The sequence below is a fragment of the Labrus mixtus genome, chromosome 7 (assembly GCF_963584025.1).
Source record: "Labrus mixtus chromosome 7, fLabMix1.1, whole genome shotgun sequence".
NCBI lineage: Eukaryota > Metazoa > Chordata > Actinopteri > Labriformes > Labridae > Labrus > Labrus mixtus.
The window spans coordinates 27,051,085-27,074,978 of NC_083618.1; the positions used below are offsets into that span (position 1 = coordinate 27,051,085).

The 23,894-nt window shown below is 42.1% G+C and overlaps 1 protein-coding gene across 1 annotated transcript in view; it reads left to right on the top strand.

Moving 5' to 3' along the window:
- The first annotated feature begins 1,487 nt into the window (after positions 1–1,487).
- fbln2 (fibulin 2) overlaps positions 1,488–23,894 on the top strand; it is a 73,053-nt gene continuing 50,646 nt past the window's right edge. Inside the window, exons 1-2 of the mRNA XM_061041439.1 lie at positions 1,488–1,699; positions 4,374–6,343. Of these exons, the coding sequence (XP_060897422.1) occupies positions 4,486–6,343 (1,858 nt within the window). The 5' untranslated portion in view covers positions 1,488–1,699; positions 4,374–4,485. The remainder of the gene's footprint in view (positions 1,700–4,373; positions 6,344–23,894) is intronic.

The following is a 23,894-nucleotide window of genomic DNA, read 5'->3' on the forward strand; positions in this document are numbered from 1 at the left end:
CCCTGAACACTCAGAATGTGAGTCCTCACATTGTTTCTACCTCATCTCTCATGTGTAGCTGAAAGCCGGCCCACTCCCCTGGCAGTGGTTCTTATCTGCAATCAGAGGCGATCTGTTTATCACAGCACCGACCATCACTTCACCCCAGGCTCCTGACAGCTTCTCATTAGGACCTTTATACGGGCTGCTGGGAGGGGTCCAAACTGCTGATCAGGTCACAGCGCTCTAACATGATGAGTGATTACATTCAGGCATCTAGCGCGCCACATTTTTATTCCAAACAACACTCCAAACACTCTTTGAACTCCAAATTTTACGATGCCCTCCAAAAGGGGGGGCTGCTTTAACTAAAGGAAGGGATGTCTTTAAAAGTGAGAAGTGGTAAAGAAACGGAGCCTTCTGCCATTTGTTGCTGCAGGGTCATGCTCCCTTAAAAAGGCGTGAGTGTATGAAAATGACCGAGGATGAATTATTTCTTCACCTTCATGTGAATTCAAAGACATTCTTACTTTAAAGACATGCATCTTTATCCTTCAGGCAACAGGGATCAAACAGGTCATAAAAACAGACAGATTTGTTCTTTAGTGGTAGTTGACATAGCATATGCCCCCATGTGATAGACAGACAGACAGAAGCCTGGGGAATGATAAAGGTAAGGCTCTCGTTGTTTGACCAAGGTTACATCCTTCCTCTTAGGAGGTACATGCTAGTTCCTTAAAAACACAGCAGACAACAACAGCCAAAGTTTACCAAGGGGGCTGACAACATGACTCTAAAGGAAATATAAAAGAGAGCAGCAGCAGAATTACTCAAGTCTTACAGACTTTAGACCACATCAGTGTGGGCTGATGTTAAAACATGACTTCACAGCAGCAGACTATTGGTGCTTTAGGGATTTAAAGAAATAAAAAGTGTTGATTTTTGAGCATAAAAAGTATAGCTGTATACTCTCCTCTGGGGTGAAGGAATTTCAAGATGGAAAATGTGCTTAATAACTTTGTTGCTGCAACTTTAGTTCCATACCTTATGTCTGTGCATGATCAGTCAATCACTCATCATTTGCATAGCGCCAATTCATAAAAAGTGTTATCTTGAGACGCTTTAAAAAAAAAGAGCATATGGGATAATTTACAGGATGGATTACTAATTTGTATTTCTCGCGTTCCTGTTCACACTCAGTGATTGTTTCTGTTGGTGCTGATGTTGCAGCGGTGTTTTTGGAGTGATGCAGAACAACAAATATGAGAAAATGATGTTATATGAGAAAAAAGGACTGATGTCAACTACAAAGGACTTTATAAAACATGTGTTAATTAAGATCTTTTTTTTTTTCATCGCTTAGACTCAATCTAACCTGAAATAACTACAATTCTCTAACTTTTTTTTTCTCTGAGTCTCAGTAGTCCACCTACCTGTTGTGGGCCGGCTCAGCCAGGAGTCGGGGAAACTTTTTCGTCCCTCCCCCTCCGCCACCCTCCCTCCCTCCCTCCCTGCCTGCCTGGTCCCAGCAGATCCTCGACAGTCAAAAAGTTCTCACTTGCGGCGTTTGGAGGACCTGTTGCCAGCTGCTCTCAGTAACACAAGATAAAAAAAACCGGCGTCTATAAACTGCTTCAGTCGTTAAACCGTCCAAAGTTTCCGCAGCTTCTCATCGACTTTCTGTTCGCCTGCTGCACTGTCATCCACTGCTGATGTTGTGGTAAGAATAACCATGTCGCTCACACGGATACCTTTTGCTTTCATTGGTATAGTCAACTTTTGTGCAATATTGCAATCAGTGGTTAAGCAGAGGATTCGTTAGTCATTTATCAGGCAGAGGAGGCGACAGGTTGTATCAGTGTTTTTTTTTTTTTTTTTACACAAGCCTGACTGAAGAAGTCTCAATTGGTGTTATTTTTTGATCTAGTCTAATCTTAAATGTTGCACTAAGAATAAAGATTGCATATTGCAATTCGTTGAGCTAAATCCAGGTTGCAATAACAGCATGAAAAGGTCAATGACTTTGGCTGTTTAAGTGAAAAACTCTGTCAGTGCAGTTTTCTTAAACACACAAAAAGTTGTATTAGTCTAATACGGGTGTTAGACTATAGACACATATCTTGATCTACAATGCAGTGCTGCAAAGAATCAGAATCATTTTCAAGATATAGTTTTGTTACAGATTTTTCTAATGAAAAATGTGAAGATTGAAAGAATCCCCTCATTGTGGTCATGTTGGCAGAGCAGCATGACATCAGGGATTGTTTAGGGATCAGCTGAGTGTGTGTTTGTGTGTATTTGCATGTGTGTTCAGGCAACACAGAGAACAAGGAGGAATTCCCCATCCCTCACTGGACTCTGCATGGGAAACACCTTTAGTAGCCATTTCTTAGTTTTTCTTTTACAGCCTTGCCAACTTCTAAGACGTGTGGTACAGTAACGGAGCAAGTCACTTCCACTGACAGCTCTGCATTAATCATCACTTCTCAGGCCAGAAATGAGCTCAGTTCAGTGACAGTAGGGCTTTGAGTGTGGGCTTGGGCTGTTTTCCCTCCCTATGGGAAGCTGTTGTAGGAGCCTTAACTCTAAAAACTGTAGCCCTCTTTTCTTTCCTTTGCCATATGCATTGTATTTTGTGGTTCAAACTGTTTGACATTGACTCTGTAAAATATTAAAAGCAGCCTTAGGTTTAAAATCATCTGAGAAGCCAGAGGAAACACAAAACAAAAAAACCTCATGACAGAGTCGGCTGTTTTATGGCTAAACACAATTATTTAGCAGTTCCCTTTTTTGCCATTCCAAAAAAAGTTCAGTTTGAGGACCTAAGATGTGGCGAGTGTGTGAAGTCATCCTCTGGCCCAGGTAGTTGATAACTCATCATCAGAGATGATGAAATGATGGTTAGGTCTTTATTCAGAGCAGATTTACAGACTTCTGACAGCACCATTTGTGACAAATCAGTGTTGAATTCAGCACTTCATAGATACTTCATGAATATCAGGCCAGGAATAGAGTGGGGCAGTTTGATGTTGGGGGTGTGTGTTTACTTTCAAAGATGACCTACAGAAGTCTTTGCCATGGGAAAATATGCCTCATGTCTTTGATGATGTAATCAATGTGTCCACAAACATTTTGGCAAAGAGACAAACGTGCATTTTTTAGAATTGTTCTCAAATCCACAACAGAACAGTGTGTAGTTGAGGGAATTTGTGTTCAATTTTAGGCATTAATTCGTTGAACATCCCGGATTTATGCAACTCACTGAAATGAAAACAAACAAAACAAAAGCAACCAATGATCTGGCTCCAGGATCCAGCAGTGTTTAAAACTGACCTTTTTAAGGGTGTTTTCACACATGCACAAAACTCCTGAAAAATCAACTTAATATTTCCAGGTGAGCTGCAAGGTTTAAGGCAAAGGCATTTTTTTTCTCACTGACCTTACCCACACTATTTTTTTTGCCAGCCCAGTAACATTTCTGGGTGAAGTCAGGGTGTGCGCATGTGTGAACGCAACAGCAAATATGTTCAGGGAAAATCTCTGCGAGCAGTGAGCGACCGATGTGATTTTTGTGCACCTAATGAAGAAGCTTTTTACTCTTTATCTGCCCACCAGTATGTTCTCTCCCACCCGTTTGTTTGTAAACTGACTATGTCCAATTTGTTTGACATAGATATCAATTAGCTTTGATATTAAGGAAAGAAAATAAGAGTGGTCGTTCTCTGTCGCTTTGTCTGCCATTTTTTTTTTTTTTACGTTATGTCTTGACTCCTGACATCCCCCGCCCTCATGTCCGACAGGGAAAACTTCACGCTTTGTGTGAAACATGCTAACTAATTATCCACTCAGGAAGATTTCAGGGGCAGGCTGTATTGACATTTTCCAGAAAAGTGCATGTGTGAAACAGCTTATGTCTCAAACAGCAACTCTTATTTAATATATTTTAGAAGTCAAAAATATAATTCTCACTTTGGTCTCTTCTTAACCGCTTAGGGGAATGTTCTGTCCTTTAAATGAATCAATCTTTAAATAAAACAAACTGCTTAAGTTATTTAAATTCTTAATGTCCAGCAGAAAGTCTTCAGGGTTGATTGCAGATTTTTTACGTCATTTTTTTTTCCATGTAGACAATCAGGGAAGTGGGGGGGGGGGGGGGGGGGGGGGATGTCTGGTGCAGATTCCAAATGTCACAATGACAGCCTCTGTAGTGATTAAAAATCTGCAGTGCAGCTGGTGTTAATGACGTGCATGTAGTCTTTATGTCAGGACAAATAAGAGGCTGTAAAAAGTGCACTCTCGTGAGCTCGACTGTAAAGCCAGATGTGTTTCTGCTTTCATTCTGAGAAGTAAGCCCCCATCTGCCCGCCTGTCTCCCTTTCTCCTATTTCTTGCAGAGTAATGGTCTTTCATTCACGAGAGCAGAATGCGCCAGATTCCTTGAAGACAAACTAAAGGCCTTGGATGATACCTGATCTTTATTGAATCTCGAGACGTACACCTGGGGCCATGGCTTTTATTGTAAGGGCAGAAGGAGCTCTAGTAAGGATTACATTTCTCTTTCTTTACCTGAGTGTGGGCTCCTGCCAGCGTGACTGCACAGGCGTGGACTGTCCTCGGCTGGAGAACTGCATCGAGGAAGGGCTGGAGAGTGGCGCCTGTTGCGCTTCGTGCCTACAGAAGGGGTGCACGTGTGAGGGGTACCAGTACTACGATTGCGTCAACGCTGGATTCAAGAACGGCAAGGTGCCGGACGGGGACTCTTACTTCGTCGACTACGGCAGCACGGAGTGTTCCTGCCCTGCCGGAGGAGGACGGATCAGCTGCAACTTCATCAGCTGTCCCGACCTGCCACCGAACTGCATCGAGGTTTCAGAGCCCATGGACAGCTGCATGCAGTGCGAACGCGTCGGATGCGTCCAGGACGGCCAGAAATACGACGCGGGACACTCGTTCCACATTGACGCGTGCCAGGTCTGCCACTGCCCCACTGAAGGGGGGACACTTATGTGCTACCCTGTGCCGGACTGTGACCCACAAAAGGTGAAAAACACGATGTTGGCTGCATCCAGAGAGGGGGCCACAGCGGACAGGCACAACAGTTACCCCCTCAGTTTAGAGCCACAAGAGCACATGGATAAAATCTCCGCTCCTCATCAGCTTCCTATGAACGCGACTCTCCCTCTTTTTAAAGAGCTGCCTCTGTACAAAGAGGATCCAGAAGATTATGATTACGGTCCTATAGAATCTCCAGAGAACTACCATCAATCTCTGGTCTTCTCCACCCAGCCCCCCTCCTCCAACAAAGTCCCCTCTGTGTCCCGGGGCGCTGACAGACCTGACAGAACGGCGGCTCTTCAGGGCTTTGACAGACAGAACAAGCTGGAGCTGAGAGAGAGATACGGAGTTCACCATCCCGAGGACAGAGGGGAAGTGACAGAAAGTCCCCCGAGAGGAGAGCCGAGCACTGTCAGACCTCATATGCACACGGGCGCTACCACTTCATGGCAGCCATCACGGCGTCTAGACAGCGCGCAAAGTGAAACATTCAGTGATCTTACCGCACAGACGGATGTAGAGAATCCATTGCACGGACTAAAAAGTTCAGACAGAATCATATATCGACCACACCCAGATTTGAGAAGCGAAAAGCACCCAGAGGATCTACATAGGAGTTCAGAGAGAGCAGTTCAACAGAGAGTCACTGAGATATATAACCTGAAGACGTCTGATGGTGTGACGGCCGATGGTTCAAAGAATCAGACCAATATAAGTCATCCAGTGAGAGGAACACAAAGTCAAGCCAATCAGCAGAGACAATCAGATAGAGAGCATTTTTCACTCTACACACTAAAAAGCCCAGAGAGTCTGATCCACCACCAAGCAAGTTCAAATGGTCAGAAAGAATCACTGATGACAGTCACATCAGACATAGAGGAACGGGTGGAGGAAGAACAGATGGAAGAGGAGGAGGAGGAGGAGGAGGAGGAGGAAGAAGTAACATTTCACAGTGTCACTGGGCCTGAAGGAAGAGACGTGGCCTCCGAGCTTGAGCCAACGCAGCGGGGGGGAATCAACGAGGAGCCAGAGAGCAGCGATCCAACCAGCAGCTACGAAAAGACAACACCTGAGCCCAGCACCAGCTCCCCCGGGAGGACAGAGTACCTGACAACTCCCGTGGTCCGATTCATTACCACCACCGCCGCCGCCACCCAGAGACCGCAAAGGTTCAAGCTGGACGAGCACGAACCCAGCGGGAAGCCAGGTCAGAGGGTGTTTAACCTTCACGCTGAAGACGAGGAAAAGGTGACGGGGGAAGATGAAGAGAGGAAAGATCGCCCAGTGGTGCTCGTCGAACCTGATGGGGGTGAGTTAAAACGTAACTACACAGCACAGACAAGTGCACTTAGAAATAATGCGTCATAGCTTTGGAAGATAGAATTTTATGAGTAACCTATATAACGTGAATATACACAAGTTCTCACATTGTAAAAGTGTATAAAAAGGTTGGAGTCAGGCTGGAAATGTTGGGGGGAAACACTATGTGATATTTTTTAAATGTTTGGCTGAGTTGGAAAAGAGTTTTACATTTGGGCCGTGAAAACAAGCTATTGCAAACGATTGATGTTTTATGTTAACATAGCTATAAGTTAGCATATAGCTGCCTATTTGCACATCCAGCAGACTTAAGAGCTGCTTAAGCTGCTTTTGTAGTCGTGTTTTTGGCCTCCACATGCATGTGAGTTCAGAATCTACCGACCTTCTCGTGTGCTTTGGTCTCTCCCAACATCTTTGGAAAAAATACCTGCTAAACGCTTGACTATGCACACCAGATATCCGCTAACTTTGTGTCTGTGCTGTTTGGTGCTGGGCAGGTTGTGTACCGAGTGAGAAATTCTTTTAGGGGTTTAAAATCGGCAGCCTTGTTCCGCTGGATAAGTCGATGACAGTGGTGAGAGTAAACCAAAACAGTCATTTGTGGGCTTAAAAACCCCCACATAATGAATGCTCAAAGCCAAAAGGTGAAAATATGAATATTGCTGCGTGGAACTGCAGAGGTATGATGAAATTAAGAGAGTGCACCTCTTTCAAATCTTGAACGTACGTTCTTTGAAATGCAATGAAAAGACTCTTGACCAACGTTGAATTGGTTGTTTAGTGGCAGAAAATAAAAGCCTCAGACTCCATCCCCTCGCTTCACCTCGTCTATTGTCCGAGTGTCTCTCACACCTGTCTGAGTCTAAGATTCAGTGAAAGTGGGCCCTGTCGGTATTGTGTGCCTGTGACATAGACTGGCAGGTTTTTTAATGAGAATTCAGTTTTTCTTGTGTGTGAACATGAAGCGCAACAAAAGTGAAGTGCATGCTTTTACATGGGTTGTTCAGTTAAAAGTCTTCAGATTCAGCTCAGATTTGTTGCTCTCTCGTGTTCGCTGCACTGAGTGAACCAAGCACTTGTTTATGCACCATTACCATACGTCCTTTACTATTTAGCAAGTTAGCATTAATGAGCATGGCTAAAGCTAACTGAAGTTTGCAGAAACTCCAACTACAGTTTGCATGACAGAAGCTGGGAGCGATGATGTTTTACTGTGTTGAAATAAATGTTCGGTCTCTTTGTTGATCGTTCCGACAGTTTCCGAATCATTGTTGCTTGAATAGTGCAGTGCTAACAAACGTAGAAAGTTTTTTTGTGACTATGGCCTGAAGAAACGACAGGCTACTGAACAACAAAGGAAATTCAATATTCACAATTATTTTTGATGGATTTTGAGATGACAATGGTTGAAAAAGCAGAGTTGGTAATTTTCTCCATATACACTTTTTAAGATTTTGGTTGAAATTGTCTCCACGACCTGACAGAAATGAATAATTCATGTGCTCTGAAAAAAGGAACGAAGAAAATCCGTCATCTGTAGCAGTTTAATCATCCCATCACTCCTCAAATTTCTCCATGTGAATTCAAATTGTGAGGAGTGATGAGGTCGGAGAGACAGGACAGTGGATAGAGTTGGAAAATTGTGGCGAGAGAGAGAGAGAGGGAGGGAAAGTTAGCCACAGGTTTTGATTCCAACCCTGGCTGCCCGCTTTGAGGACTACCTGTACATGGGACGTGCAAACTGAGGCTGTGCTCAAAAAATCGATATGGCAATATATCGTCATGTGCTCCTTGCAAATACATGTATCCATGCAGATGTTACAAAAGTTCTGCAAAACTGTGATGACAGTTTTGAAAGACAATTGACCCATGGAACAGTTCACAACAACACCATAGCCACAGCTCTGGGATTAAAATGTTTTAATTTATTTAGGATCTTCGAGAATCTGAATTGAAGTGTTTTAAGTTGTAGGATCCTTGCTGTTGCTATTCTCAACAATAAAGAACAGTTATGTTATGTTATGTATCGTATCGGGGGGTTGTGAGGAATACCCAGCCCTGGCGCAAACTAACCACTAGTCCACCGGCACCCCCCACGATAATCGTTAATCTTGATTATCTTGTTTTCATGGTCTTGGGAAGCCAAAATTGTAATTGAAGTTTAAAACTTGATACATTTCCCATCCCTTACTTTGTCTGTCTGTGGAATGTACAGTAGGTTTTGACTCATATAAATACTGACTACTGTTGCAGCACCTCTTTATCCATTTTATAATTTCTGAAAATGACACAAAGCTGTAAATCTTCCCCACCTTCCACAAATCCTTGTTATATTTCTTGCAGTGAAGCGTACCCGTTTTATATCCAGCATAAGTTTTTGACTTTACAACATTGTCCTCTTGGAACAAAGCTCCCTTTCTCTCCGTTGTGTTCTAAATAACAAGCCGAGCCATATGTCACGAGCAAGTGGAAGGAGTGGAGACACTAGCCGGTCCCCAGGCATCTGAACAGGAATATAAATAGTGAGCACAGGGTCTGTCTGGAGCAGGGAGTCAAACACTCCTCCCGTGGTGAAGATCCTCTCACAGCAGTCTCATTCCAGTCTGCACCAATCGCTCAGCCAGCACACCGGGCCTCACTGCGTTTTTACTGCACGTTGCCTCAGCTCTCCCACAGGAGACAGACATGGAGTTAAGAATCTGGACTGGTTATATATTATCCCTGGCCTCCGACCTTCAGATGCTTTTATTTCTAGGAATTTGTCTTCAAACTGTGTTTTCATACAAATTTAATATCCAGGATGTTTGAAGTTTTTGTGCTGTTTATTTACTGTGTCATTCACTCTTTGTACAGAATACACAGGTTTTCTTTTTTACTACTTGACTTCGACCTAAAAGATAAACACATCTGTTTCTGTACTTTCCTTCACGATAGAAAATGTAAATCTCTCATGAAGCAGCTTCACATTGAATCACACAGAGGGTTCTATAAACTGCTGGTAGAGTATAGCAAGTCATATATTGTTTCTTCCAAACATCAATGTCTACTATTCAAACATTTATTACTTTAACATTTGCAGGTCATTGCACTTCATGTGGGGATAGCGCTGTTATTCGATCTGCTTCTGGTGCATATGAGATTGCTTTAAAAAGGTGTGTGCAGCACAAGGTACCACCAGATCCAGATGTTGGAGCCCTGGAGGAATTATTCAGACTAAGGGCGCACGAGCACTATAGGCAATCCGTATTGGGCTGAAGCACGTTTGACCCCCAAAGTCCAGTTCGTTTGACTTGTGTGAGTGCTCCACACAGGGTACAGCTTCTTGGGCCTGGCATGTTTGAGGTGGGCTTCGGCATGGTTTACAATTGCTCATGCACAAGCACAAGCACGGGAACTCAACATGAGCATGACGCCTTGCATTATTGAGAAATCCCGGATTGTACGAGGGATGTATCTGACTGAAACAACTCATTAGCGCCACAAAGTCTGTAAAGTTGCACTCGTGTTCTCTGTGTCGTTCTCCTTTGTTAGACGAGATTTCAGTCTATTTGACAGCTACCTGAATTTTTGAGGGTGTTTTGTTTTATGTTACTCACTGCACGAGTTGACGTTGTGAATCAATGAAGACACTTTAAGTATCAAAATAATAACTGAGCATTGTGTTTGTTTTTATCGTCTCTTGCATGACCCTTTAGTGATGATCGGATCTAATAGCATTCAAAAGAGTCTATACGAATTCCTACCAGATTTTGATCATCGTCCCCTCGCCTAATACAATCGATTCACAGTAGGCCAGAATGCTACAGTGAAAGTTACAGTGAAACCGCCGCTCCCTGGAGACAGAGTGATATGCTCTACACGGCTGAAAGAGAACGCTGGTAACTGGTCACCATCAAAGAAATCCTGTCAGCGAGCCGAGCAGAGCCTATGCTAGCTAACAGGACATCAAACTGGACAATGTCCTGCCTCAGAAAGAGTGAAAGCAGCTTTGTATGCAATACAGTGAAGTGAGAATATTTGCACTTATTAGCATGCTTAAAAAACAGCATTAGGATGAAAAAATGATCAAGTTCTTCATCCATTAGGAGGCGGCTCTTAATTGTTGAAACTTTTGATGAGACGATGTAATAACTTAGTCACTGTGTGCCCCTTTAGATCTATTCTCAGGTCATTTGCACATCAATTTATGGTAAACATGAAGGGAGTGAGGGCAGTAAACTGGCCGCTAGACCACGACTGGGTCTCAAAGCTTCTTCTGAAAATTGACACTGTGTCCTCTGTAGCATATGCAGGAAGATAGAGTGAGGAGGCGTTATCTGTCAGGGTAACAGGGTCCTCTAATTCCTGATAAAGTGCTTCCTCCAGATAGAAACAGCCTGGACTACAGACAGGTGGCTGCATACAATCTTATAGGGGAGATGGAGGGACGGGCCAGACAGGCCCTCGCTCCAGGATGCTGATAACACGTTATCAGTTCTGATGTCATATCTTCAAAGGAGAGCACCAACAAAGCATGCAGGATTTAGCAACTCTTTAAAGGAGCAATATGTAACTCTAAAACCTAGCGTTTAAAAAGGTTACTGCAGTCTAAATTCACCGTTTTTTTTGTTTTGAGCAGCAACTTCCTGCGTTGAAAATGAAGCTAATGCAGAAGTGCAAAAACCTGCAGTTTCTCAAGTGACCACTTGAGGCTTGCTGCAAAGGCCCCTTACTGTATGTCACATACACAACCCTTTAAAAATACTTTTTTTTTTTTACAGCAGAAATTAACATGTTTATAGCCTTTATTCATTTAGTCTGAATAGTTCATGTCTTTATCGTCACCCACTGGACAGGGCCTGAATTTGTTTATAAGGATAAGACTTGTGTACAATAAGGTGCGTGGCCGACCTGACTTATGGGTCGGCATGGCGTAGCTGAAGTCAGGAGGCTTAATCTCTGCCTCAGCTCCAGCTCTTTCCTGTTGTAAAATTAAAGTGGAAGTTGTAAGCTATGTGTTATACTTTCATATATACCCACCTTGGAAAAAATGGCTGTGTTATAGGCACAACAGATAAGAAACGCATGCTACCCTAATGGCAGACATCATGCCTGTTTTGTATTTTAGGTCTCTTACATCCCTACCATAGTAGTGTGCATCATACTTCTCACTTATAGTGTTTCTTACTGCTAGAGTGAAAAACCATTTACAGTAAAAAAATAAATATGATTCAGGATAAAAACAGCTTCCTTTACCTTCCTTTGAAAAGAGAAACTAAACCACTACTGCCAAGCCGCTGACTATGAGACTAAACTTCATCAGGGAGAACAAGAAAATAACCCTAACTATAAGCAGTGGTTGCCAGTCCTCAAACTCAAAAGGGTTGGGCTGACAAACCTACCCAGCACTAAGAGACACTACAAAGGGGCAAACAGACAGTTTCAAATGGTGCTTCTGTGGATACACAAACCCCTACACAATAAGAGAAAACACTGACAGAACCTCTAACGATCTCTGATGGTGAGATAATGAGTCAGCACAGAGCACTGGAGCCAAAAAAGTTTATATAACCTTCCAACACCTGGTCGTGATCGAGGCCAATAAACCACTTACACCTGACTCTGCACTGAGTCGATTTTCGAACCAAGTGAGTGCCCTTACACTGCGGCTGTTTTCAATACTGCCTGTTGAACCCAGTATGCAGGATGTGCTGCATACAGTAGAATGTAGTTTGATCAAGTTGCAATCTCTGGTGTTGAAAAATGAAGCCAATGCGGAAGCGTAGTTCGCCCGGGGGTCTGCTAGAGGCTGGCTCCAACAGCCCCAGAAGTCACATACACACCCCATTCAAAAAAGCAGGGGAAATGAAGATGTTTACAGCCTGGTACAAAAATAGGTGTTGGTCTGATTAGTTATTGTCCTCATGTGCACTCACTGTACCGGGATCTGTTTTGATTGTATGAACGATACGTGATATTCATAATAATGCATGTGACCTGATTGAAAGGTGAGCGCGATGTGGTGGTTTGTCAGGAGGTTTAAAACTCACCTCAGCTCCAGTCGTTAGGTTGACTGAAAGTTAGGCAGGATTACCAGCATGGTGGCTGCTGCCCACGGGCCTCAGGGTGACGTCACTCGGGCTTCGCCCACTAATATCTACAGCCTATGAGTATGACTGTCAGTCTGTGCTTATTTTTGTAGTATGCCAGGCTCGGCTAAGCTGGTTTTCTAGTCCTGGAGTATGGAAGTAAACAACAGTCCAGCTGACAGAAAATGGCGCTTCAGTGTAGCATCCACTTTACAGTCTGAAAAAGCTGAGAAGTGGTTGATTTTGTTTTTTTTATGATTTTAAGAATCAAAAAAAGATAATTGGTGGTATCTTTGTGTGGTTTGGTCTGATTGTGATTATTTCCCCTGTTTGATGTAGGTAATTTCAATCTCTGACCTGGTGCTTTGCATTGTGGGTAACAGTACATTAGGGAGGCTGGTCTGATGCATACTGAGTATTTTTCGCGAATCAGTGCTACATCTGGGTATTTTTGGCATACTGCATCGTGTCAGTAAGTTATAGTGGGCAGTTTCGACAGCATCCATTGTTTCTTCATTAACTACTTTTTGACCGTGATAGAAAAGAAAAAAGAGCGCCAACAAAGTCCATCTAGGAAGTACAGATATTTTTGCACAGGAGAGAGTCCTGCGTGAAACTACAATTATCGCCTTGTATAAAATACTCAACCCAAACATGATCTTTTCCTTCCTAACTGCACAATTTCAAATGTTCCTAACTCATGGATTTCCTTGTGAAAACTTTGCTGTTTGATTAGCTTTGGGCATCAAATCTCCTTGGTAAGATGAACACACAAAGACTTATTTATTCAGGTTACAGAAAGGATCGTAGCATAAGCCGACATAATGCTTTAACATGTCTCATGAGTGAAAAAAAAAAAAAAGCTTGTGCAAGTGAGAGTTCCACAATTCTAACAAGACACAACTGTGGAGCAGCTGAACATAGATTGTGAAGTTTTCTTCACTGTGAGCAACAGCCGCCCCATCACTTTTCTGTCACTGCAACCGGCTATAGGGTTCTGCTCCCAGTCATGTGAAAGTACAAAACCTCCTCAGTACGGAAACAAAATCCCAGGTTAGGCCACATATACGTCTCAGGAAAAGAGATTTTTGTTGTTTTTTGTTGTCAGAAAACGAGGAATTCTTCTAGCTCTATACTTGAAACTGAATCTGAAGCTACTCACCGATTGTATTTGTTGAAGTGGATGTAATTGTAAAGCAATGCTTCACCTGTCTTCTGCCTACAGTGAGTTTCATAAATGATGCTCAGCCACTCAGACATTTTAAGCGATCTGTCAGGCTGATGGAGTGGCTGGTCTATCAAATGAAGATGATTTATTTTGTCAGATGGATGTTTCACACTCTCCGTCCCTGGACTCAGGTTGAGTCGGTCCTGAAGTGGCTCTTCAAAGGTTACTGTCATGATAAATCAGGCATGATGACAACAGCTGTCTGAAGCTCGGATTGCAATCTGTTACAGGTCTTTGCTTTTGGGCTTTTTGTTTGTGATTCCTCTGAACTTTAATCACATAAAATGAACTTTGACGCAGCACTTATTTGATTTTCTGTATTAATTCCTTCAGATATATTTTTTTAACGGTTTATAATTATCTACTCACATTACAAATGTTCTATTTACATAAACTTTTTTGTGACTTCGGTAAAAGAAAACTACGCTGAGATATTTCTGGCTAATGAAATAATCACAATTTGCTTGCTAGTATGCTTGCTAATGAAACAGTAAATGATAGTTTAAAAAAAAATAATGGCTGCAGGTTTACCTCTGCAAAATGGCAGACAGCATCAGAAAGCACCATGTCAACAACAGGAATGCTTATGTGCTTATAGTTCATTTCATAAAAGTGATGAACGAGAGAAACGTTGGCAGGAAATAGATGCAGACCTGCTAGTTGGCTTGTGTTTGTTGGTGATGCTAAGGGTGTGTATATGATTAAGATTAAGATTAACTTTATTGTCCCAGTGGGAAATTTGTCTTGGACTTCACAGAGCTCTGATGCAGTAGCAAAAAATAACAAAATACATTAATTCGTCGGTAAAACATGTCAGTTAAATAATCATTAAATTCCATACAAGTGAATTACTAAAACCATAAATATGTAATAGTTATGAAAAGTGATAACAGTGCAGGTACATCTACACATGAGCTTTATGAGCTTTGGTTGTGCGTCCAAAACATTTCACTCGTACAGCGTGAGTACCCTGAGCTTAAAGACAGTACAAAAAATAAAAGCCTAACAAATGCTGTTTTAAATACAGTATCATTGAATTTCAAACTATTAAAATACCGCGATTATAAAAAATAGAATTGTTTGACAGCCCTAGCAGGTTGTGGTGGTGGTGGTGGGGTCAGATTAAACAGTCAGCTAACATTTAACTGAAACATCCGCTTAAGTTTACCACCATAGTAAATCATAAAATAAAAACAGAGTGTGGTCACTGCTGAGATATTCTTGACAGTCTTAAAGCTGGGGACTACATTTGTTGAAAATCCTGAAATCTCAGTTCACAGTGGATTAATAAAAATACCACTGGTATTAAGAAAGAAAAACAGTCTACAGATTTATAATGGTCATCTGCCATAGAGCATTACAGGCTATTACACATTTAGAAACAAGTTAGGATATAAAAGACTACAATTCTCCATCGAAGAAAACATGTTTTTTTTTCTTAAGATGTGTCCCAACTGGATCCAGCATGCTTCCCCAACCACAGAGCATGATTCAGATTCAAGGTCCTGGACGGTCCCCCCGAGATATACGGCAATCAAAGCGCCAGTCACACTCCCCAGACCTGCCAGACCGGATGGTCATGGAATCTGCTTCTCACAGTCTGCTCGTGGCTGTCATCTCTGCTAAACAACAAAAGGAGTTTTCACATCATCATATCTGAAAAAATCTCTTTCTGCTCCGTGAACAGAGCTCATCTATCGAACTGTCTCAAACGGGCAGAGTGTTATTCTGCATATGTTCAGTGAAAGCAAGACAAACGTTTCCATCTGTTCACTTGTAATCACACTGCTTCCTCTGGGATATTGAATAGCAAACACTGAGCTCGTGCGCTTTGAAATAAAACGTGACTTTGATTAGAAATCTGGACTGTATCCAAGCAGCAGAGTGTGTACACAAAGCTCAAAAGACCAGTCTAATGTCTGGATTAGTGACGGAAATGATATCCTTTCTTCAAGGAATTACAGAACAAACAGCTCAAACAGAGCTATGTATAACATAAGATGACATCATTTATGAATGTGAATGGACCACATGTGAGTTTGGCTGAAATGACCCTGAATGGGTTCCCTGGCTGAGTGGATATTTATCTGTCTTACATTTACTTTCTCTTACAGCTGTGTCATGTTGAAGCTCTTGTCTCATACATCAAGGGATTCAGACCCCAGCACTGATTCACTCCAGGGTTTACTTGTATTGCATGTCCCTAACATATATGGGGTCTTCCTAAAAAAAAGTTGAACTCAAGCAGGGAACACACGTCAGGATGAATGGACCCAATTTGCCCCCTTCTAAACCAAGTCCAAGTGTGTGGAGAATGATTCAATCTGCTCGGAGGAACGTCATATCCACACCGATATCAAATCATAACTATTAAAAATGTTCGATATTCACGATCAGATTTTGAAAATGTGAAAGACCCACCATATAACAACAAACAATCATAGATCTAACCATTTGGTTTCTATAATGTGTGGAGATGTGGACATGGTGGATGATAGGCTGGATAGGAATTTGCAATCATTTTTGGACTACTTTAACCAAAACTTCACAAGGAGGATACAGCAGCCTGAACATAGCCTGTACATGTTACAGCATGAGCTAGAGGTGGGTGATAAAGATTTGTTGTGCTCGTTGTGCTCGCTTCCCAATTGGCTACTGTTTCGTTCATGGGTCAATCCACAGAGTGCGTGCTTGGCTGCCCTTGGGGTTCCCACCACAAAACAGGATATTGGGATTTGAAATCGGGGGTAGCCCCAAGGTCTTTCCAAGCAGATCGGATCACTGTAAAGCCACAAGAATGTCTGCAAGATAATCTTTAGAACCCTCAAAAAATGTGACTTTGCTTAAGATTTTCAAAAAGGGGGGAATTGGGGGCCAAAATCGACCAGACAATTTTGTACTGTAGTGGATACCCCAGTGAAGTGTGGGCCAGGATTTAGAGTATTCTTAATAATTCAAAAGCCTTCATGTTTGTGGGATTTGTCATTTCCAAAGGTCATTTGAAGACTGGGATTTTGTTCGTGATCTTTTTGCCAACTTCACCCCAAAAAAATCCAGAATTTGTCAATTTGGATAAGATCCCTTTACATGTTAGTAAAAGTTCACTGTTAGGGTAAAGAACAAACAGTGGCACAGAGCACAACATGGATGGGCCATTACATTGCACCATCCTTTAATATCCTGAGAAATAGTCAGATTTCTGGATATTAATCACATTCCTTTAGGTTTGGGGGATACTGGCTAGAAAGGCTCTATGTGTTGGAATGGTTCAAATTAATTGTTACTTAAAATATTGGGATTTCCTGAAGTTTGAGGTTTGGTTTATTGACTGCTTTCACTGAGTAGAATTGGTTAACAAGTAAGTCCAAAATGGCACAAATAGTCAGGAAACGATAACAGTTAAACCAAATTATCCACCACCATAGAGGCTGAACGTGCACCCATGATGTTGCTATACTGTTACACTGAAAATCCGAAGTACAAGGGAAAACTAGAAAGTCGAGCTGCAAAGGGTTGGCAATTTGTTGTCCAATGTTGAACTTGACGTTACCATATTCTCAACTTGTAATAAACCAGTGTTTTCTTCTGAAACTCAATATAACAAGAGTTGGAATTGGGTTGTACCAACAGTTTGATTCACTGCAGCTTCATCAGTGTTTCATTACATTTTTGCTAACAAATCAGTCTTGATAAAAGGCAGAGGGAGCAGATATTATTGTGAAACAAACCAGAGAGTTGTGATGGGTTTTAGAGAGACAGCGATTGTTTTCTGGCTCAGCTTCATGTCATTAAGACCAACTCATCCTTTCTATGACTCTCCTGTGCCAACACGACCCTGGCACCAGGCTCCCTTTGCCTTCAGTTCTGTTTTTTAAAAAAAATCAAAATAACGGTCATCTGTGAAAACTTAGATTGCGCTATTTTACATGGCCAAAAAAATAAATAAAACTCAAGCCATTTGCAGTTTGTTCTTGGCTCTTCTGTCTGCACTTGAAGCCAATGCTGGCTTTATCAACCAAGAACTTCCTTCAACATCAGGGTTGGGCATTCTGGGCAACTTGGCTCGATGATTTATAAAGACGGCCTCAAAATGGCAAAATTAATTAGTGCAAAGCAGTCGTCTTCATCAGCAGTGAAAGTCAGTGTTTCTAATGTCTGTCATTTGGTCTTGTAAAACTATTAGCATTCAACAGAAGTTGGTTGTTTCCTTTTGAAAATACTCACTTTTAATAAGATCTTTCTAGAAATAAGCTGCTGCAGCACAGAAGGTTTTATGTTGCTGAGTTGTTTGGAATTTTTGGGCAGTATGAAAAGCTATCGGCTGCCATTGCTCTAAAGACAGAGAACAGGACTCAGTCTAAAGACTTTAACAAGATACACCCTCGGGCTTTTAAAGAGGGGTAAAAAGCAGTTTCCTGCTGCCCATAGCAATTTATTCAGCATGAAGTTGTTTGTGCGTTCCCCATTTGATCAGCACAAAGCGTGATTTTGTATAACATAAGGTTATCAGGACTGTGAGGACTTGGGAGCGAATGGCATGACAAGAATTTTAGAATGAACAATTTTGACATTTTGATTAAATTTGAGCGCACCATAATTAAGCACTGAACGCAAGCGGTGGATGAAATTGTCCCCGCCTCGAGCTGCATTGTTGTGTTAGCAGGCTAATGGTAGCTTTAGTTCGCTCGTAGCTTCACATTGCATGTAAATTTACACGGAATGACCGTGATCTAAAAAACGCTTAAGTGAGATTCCTATAAGCAGTGAGTACAGTATGTTGTTGTTCTTTTCTCCAGTCCCTCACTTAAACCCCTTTTTATAAGTAAGGGGATGAGCCGGTTTGCCGTCCCGTCCTTGTAGAAATTATGTAAATACGGCTTAGACACCTTCACAGCCAACGCGTCTCACTCATTGTCGACAGTCATGACTCAGAGAGACCTTTACAGAGGATATACACTTGATGCCTGAAATATTTATGTGTAAGATGTCGTAGATTCTTCCTTAAAGGATAAGGTCTTAATGATTCAAATATGACTCTAATGGCTCTGTCAAGAGTTGGCATCATGACTGAAAAACAACAACTGTGATTTTCTTAAATTTGAATTCCAAAATCACTTACAAAGACTTTTTTTTTTAGCAAGTCAGGAAAAGAAAACAGATCCAGAAAAGTGGACTAGGGTTAAACATAACAGGTTTGTACTGAATAATGTGCAACATGTTGTGTGGTTTTCCATTGCCTTTCTGTTTACATGTGGATGTGTTTTTCTAGTGGAAGTAGCTCAATGTTTGGCAGCACTTTGAGTCCAAGACAAATTTACCCGAGGGGACAATGAAGTGTATCGTTGTGTATAGTTTCGTGAGCAGATCTTTGCGCATCTTAGCGTATCGTATTGTGTCGTTTTGTTTCGCATCGTATTATACGGTATTGTATCGTAGCATATCGGATTCTGTGAAGTGATAGTAAGACTGTGTGTTTGTGTGTTTGTGTGTTTGTTGGGGGAGAAAATGTGAGACCTTTCTTAGCATTTGAAGGTAACCAGCAGTATCTGCATGTGACAGTGATAACTTCCAGGCATGGTCACTTATTGCAATGACTTGAAATAGGCTCAGCTGAAACCCACTGTGGCAAACACTTCCAAAACAAACACACCAGTTTCGTCCAGATGGTCGTGTAATCATCTCTCATTATCCAAAATGGTGTTCAACACGGCATTTTCTTTTGCACTTTGAGGATTTTTCAGTCTCTCTGTTTGCACTCTTGCTACTTCATTTAACTGATGCATCCTTTCCTGGGTTTTTTGTCTTGTTTACGTCCTTTTTATTTCTTTAGGGTGGTCACATACATCGTCTCAGACCTGAAGTGGGGTCTATTCATGGCTAGATTGACCTTTTGCCTTATCAAGCTATTGATGTCAAAGGTCAAGAGTGAGACCTTTAAATGAAGTCAGGCAGGCTCAACAGCAGCCACAAATCATCAGGCTGTCATCAGTGTTGACTTGACCGAGGCAAGGTGTCTCTGGGTAACTGGACGTCAAACAGAGGACAGGGACACAATCAGTTATTTACGATGTCAGCGGAAGCTTCTTCTCAGCAGAGATTTAAGATTTACGATCCTTAGGTGTCCTACGACTGAGCCTTCCCACATCCCTTGATTTAACACGAGATCTTCAGGTGCCCTGAGGTTCCCTTTTCCTCCCCCCTCTGTGTGTCGGGGTGTGAAAGCAGTATTACCTGTGATAGATAGGTGGGCTCCGTTATTGCCTTGGCCCCAGAGGAGAGTCAGTACGACCCCCTTGAGCATCAGCGGTTCCCGCATCCTGCTGTCCCCGGATAATACTGCTGTTATGAGGGTCTCTTCCACCGGCCCTGCCCGACAGACTGTATGACCCCAATCACAAAAACAATACTGCGATCTGTGCAGCTTAGATCTTACAGCATACCTACCCAGAAATATAGACCTCTGAAGATTTCCCAGTGCAGTTTTTCTGGACTTGTAGCAATCAGTGCACGTGCATAAAGGGTTTGCCAATGTTTACGTGGTGGCCTAGAAAACAAAAAATGCTCCCAACTAGAACGGATTCCATTTGTGACATCCTACTGTCTGAGCAGAATGTAAGGCACACTGAAGAATACGGACTTCCTTTAGTCACTGCCTCAGGCGGTTTTCTTTCCTCGGCTCTGAATGGAATAAAGCTAAACTCTTGGCTGACTGTCTGGCTGGAAAATCAGAGACAGAAATTTTTTTTTCACGTTATTGTTATTCCCAACAATGTAGAGAGAGAGAGAGAGAGAGTGTCTCCCAAGATGTCTGCATTAAAAGCAACTGGCAGAGATATCGTGAACAATGGATGATGTTGATTTTCATCTCCTGTTATATTTCTTGCATATATCTCAGCTGGATGGCTTATTTTTTTATTTTTTTACATATCTTAAGTGGATCTGTGAGAGCTCTCGTCTCTCATCCTGCTATCTCCTGCTTTGTTCTCAGCCCGATGTCTGAGCCATTTCGCTTCTGGGGCTCCTCGGAAGAGGAAGCGGAGCGTCTGAATAAAAGTGGATGATGATGTAGAACGGGGTCCCTCATCTGTCTCTGTCATCAGAGTCTTTCTTTTTATCTGTGAATGTGGAGATAAACCATGGGCCATGTTTGCAGGCTGCTTACTTTGGTTATGACCCAAGTCACGCTGTTTTTTTTTTTTTTTTGGTGGGGGGGAGGGGGTGACCAGCTGTAAAGTGGAACATCATGCAACTAATCATGCAAAACCTGCCTTTGTTTCTGTGTTTGTTCACTATGTCTCATTCTGTAGTCCAACAAACACTTGGATGTGCTGTGGAATACAAAGAAAAATCCCTGTTTGTTGTTGAGGAGGAGTGGAGATAATTGGGGGAAACAGAGAACAACTAATCAAGGCAACGCACCCTCTCTTGTATTAACACAGCTTTGTGAGGAGAACATGTGAAACAGTTGCGAGCTGCGGCTGAATAACCAGAGCTGGTTTTACTGCCAAAGGAGTTAGAACTGTTTGGGAAAGCAATAATGAGACGTCTTGTCTTTCCCAAAATAATCAAAGAAATTCAACTGAAACCAACAAAAATATGTTTTCACAGGATTGAAATACTAAAAAAAACACATCAGCAACTAGTCTTTAAAGGAAATATTGGAGATGTGCACAGATACTGTATTTCAACTACTGATTTGTGAGTAGTTTTTGGTCAGGTCGAGTCTGTTTGAAGGGACAGTCCAGGTTTTTTACAAGTGAGGTTGTAAGAGTTACTGACCTTAGGGTTAGGGGTTGAGGAATGAATGAATGAATGAATGAATTTTACCACTGATCATGGGATTGGGACGGGGCAGTAAAAAAGTCAAAGGAAATCATGATAGCAATAGACCAATTTTTCACAAATGATGAATAAGGTTTTTATTTCTATCAGCTTTGGTGTCTGTTTGCTGTTTAAACATGTATGGCGTACAGTTTGTTGTATGGTCATACGCACTGCAAGCCTTGGCATAAATCAAACAACATTGGATTCAGAGAAAGCAGGTATAACTGATGTGGAAATGGCAGAGTTGCAGCGCAGGTTTTTAAACAATGATCCGTCTTTCCAACGGTCAGAGCTGTGGCCGGTAGTGCGACACCGTATGCTGTTTGTAAAACTTGTAACTTCATTGTCAAATACACCAGTGACTCTGGGACGAGTGGCCTCAAGACACACGCTTACAAAGCATGTGGGCTGGAAAAGCAGCCAACAGTCACTGGCTTTTTTTAAACATATGTTGCCAAATGGAGAACACAAAGTAATTTAGAAAATGGGGGGGAAATTAGCGGAATGGGACGGGAGTCGTTCTGGGATGGGGCACAATTTTTTTTTAAATTCTGGCCTGGGATTTGGATGTGATGAGATTAATTTTGTGGGACTGGGATGGGATTGGAGTGACAAACCACTGCCCTGTCAGCCTCTATTGTATGTGTAAATTGTGTGTGTTTTTTTAAGACTGATCCTGCTTTTTTAAACAGTTAAATGTATCACTTAATGAGAATCATTGCTCTGGAAAAGTAAAAAAAAAAAAATACTGTCAGTCACTTTGTCTGACACCAAACCCACAGCAATGGTTTCAGGTGTTAAAAAAATCAATCTTGAAATAATCAATCAATAATTGATAATTAATCCAAATACTTTGAGACTTAGAGTTACTGTATGTGTGTGTGTGGTATTTTGAACATTGAATATTTTTACTGCTCTTCCATCATCTTCCCTATATTTGTACACTCAACAACTAACTCATTGTATTAAAATAATGCTAAAATAACTCAAATGTAACATCACTACAGTATAGGGTAAAATTGTTCTCTGCATCTTATTTATGGAGAACTAACAATTCCACCATGAGAAGGACTGGCATCAGCCCCAAGCAACCACTTTCTTTCTTGAATAGACAGGAACCGTGAGCAGAACCGGCCTCTGGGTGGATGGCAGTCTGCCTGATAGGGGAAGTCAAGGGCATAAAAGAAACCGCGAGTCTCCTATTGCCAGCCTGCTTTGTTGAGATAACCACATCCTGAAACCAGCTCGACTCGCACTGCTCAGACATGAGATTGATTTCAATCTGAACATCATTCATTCCGCTAGAGGGCAAATCATTTCGCTGGGCTGTCTGGATCGGATGGAGAAGCCGTTTGCTTTACCCGATTGGTGATCCAAGTATCCAATTTTTCAAAACAAAACCATTTTTCCTCCACTTTCACCGTTTCTTTTTTTTTGTGACGACTTCTGTGGAGGTACTTTGTCAAACATCAGGCACAATAACCTGTTGCAGAATAAAAGAGTATGAGGGCTCTTTGTTTTTCCTCTTCAGTCAGTATATGTGTCCGCTGACGGCTGAAGTGTTTCTTTTTCCGTTGAAAAAGCATTCAAAAAGGATTTATTTCAGATTTTCAACATTGAAAACGTTCCCCTGGGGGCTGCTCTAACTGGCAGATGTGAGAGGTCGATCTGAAAGACAGTCTGGCATTTTGTTGCTGATGTTGCCGCTCTTTCAAACTTCGCTTCAAGGCCACACGTCCGGTGCTCGGCTCAGATCTCACCCAGACTGCTGCTTCTGGTGGACTCCTAGCTGAATCCTCGTGCTTTATGCCAGCAGCTTTGAGAATAATCAAGTCTGACAGTGAGGGGATGCCCAGAATATAAAATAAATTTAACGTAAGTTTGAAAATCTAAAGGTTACAAAGCATTCAAACATGTTTTTTAAATCATGTTTGCTAGAGCCCGACCGATAAATTGGACTGCCAATAATATTGGCGGATATTAGCTTATCCAGCGACTATCGGTATCTGCCAATTTTATCTCAGATATGTGCCGATATTCTTAGATATATTCACCAGTCAAATGAATGGTTTCTCACGAGGCTGCTGGAAGCTGGGCCCAGGGTGCCGTTGGCGTCTGGGGCTGATGGATTGCCAGACATGAAAAAGGGCCGAGTGTTGGGAGGGAGGCCGGATGGGCACGCATGGGCAAAACAGGAGATTAGAAATTCTAGGCAGAGAGGAATAACTGTTGAGAAGAACAACAAAAACCACTCCATTGTTTCGATGCAGAGAGTGATTTGGACGTTCTGTATCATTGGCTTTTGCCCGAGAGGAAGGCGGAGTGTGAGGAAAAAAAGAGAAGGCAGTGCTGTACTGTACCAGCCTTTTTTTTTTTCTGTTGAAGTGAAACCATGTATTTCAGGGACAGCACTGACTCAG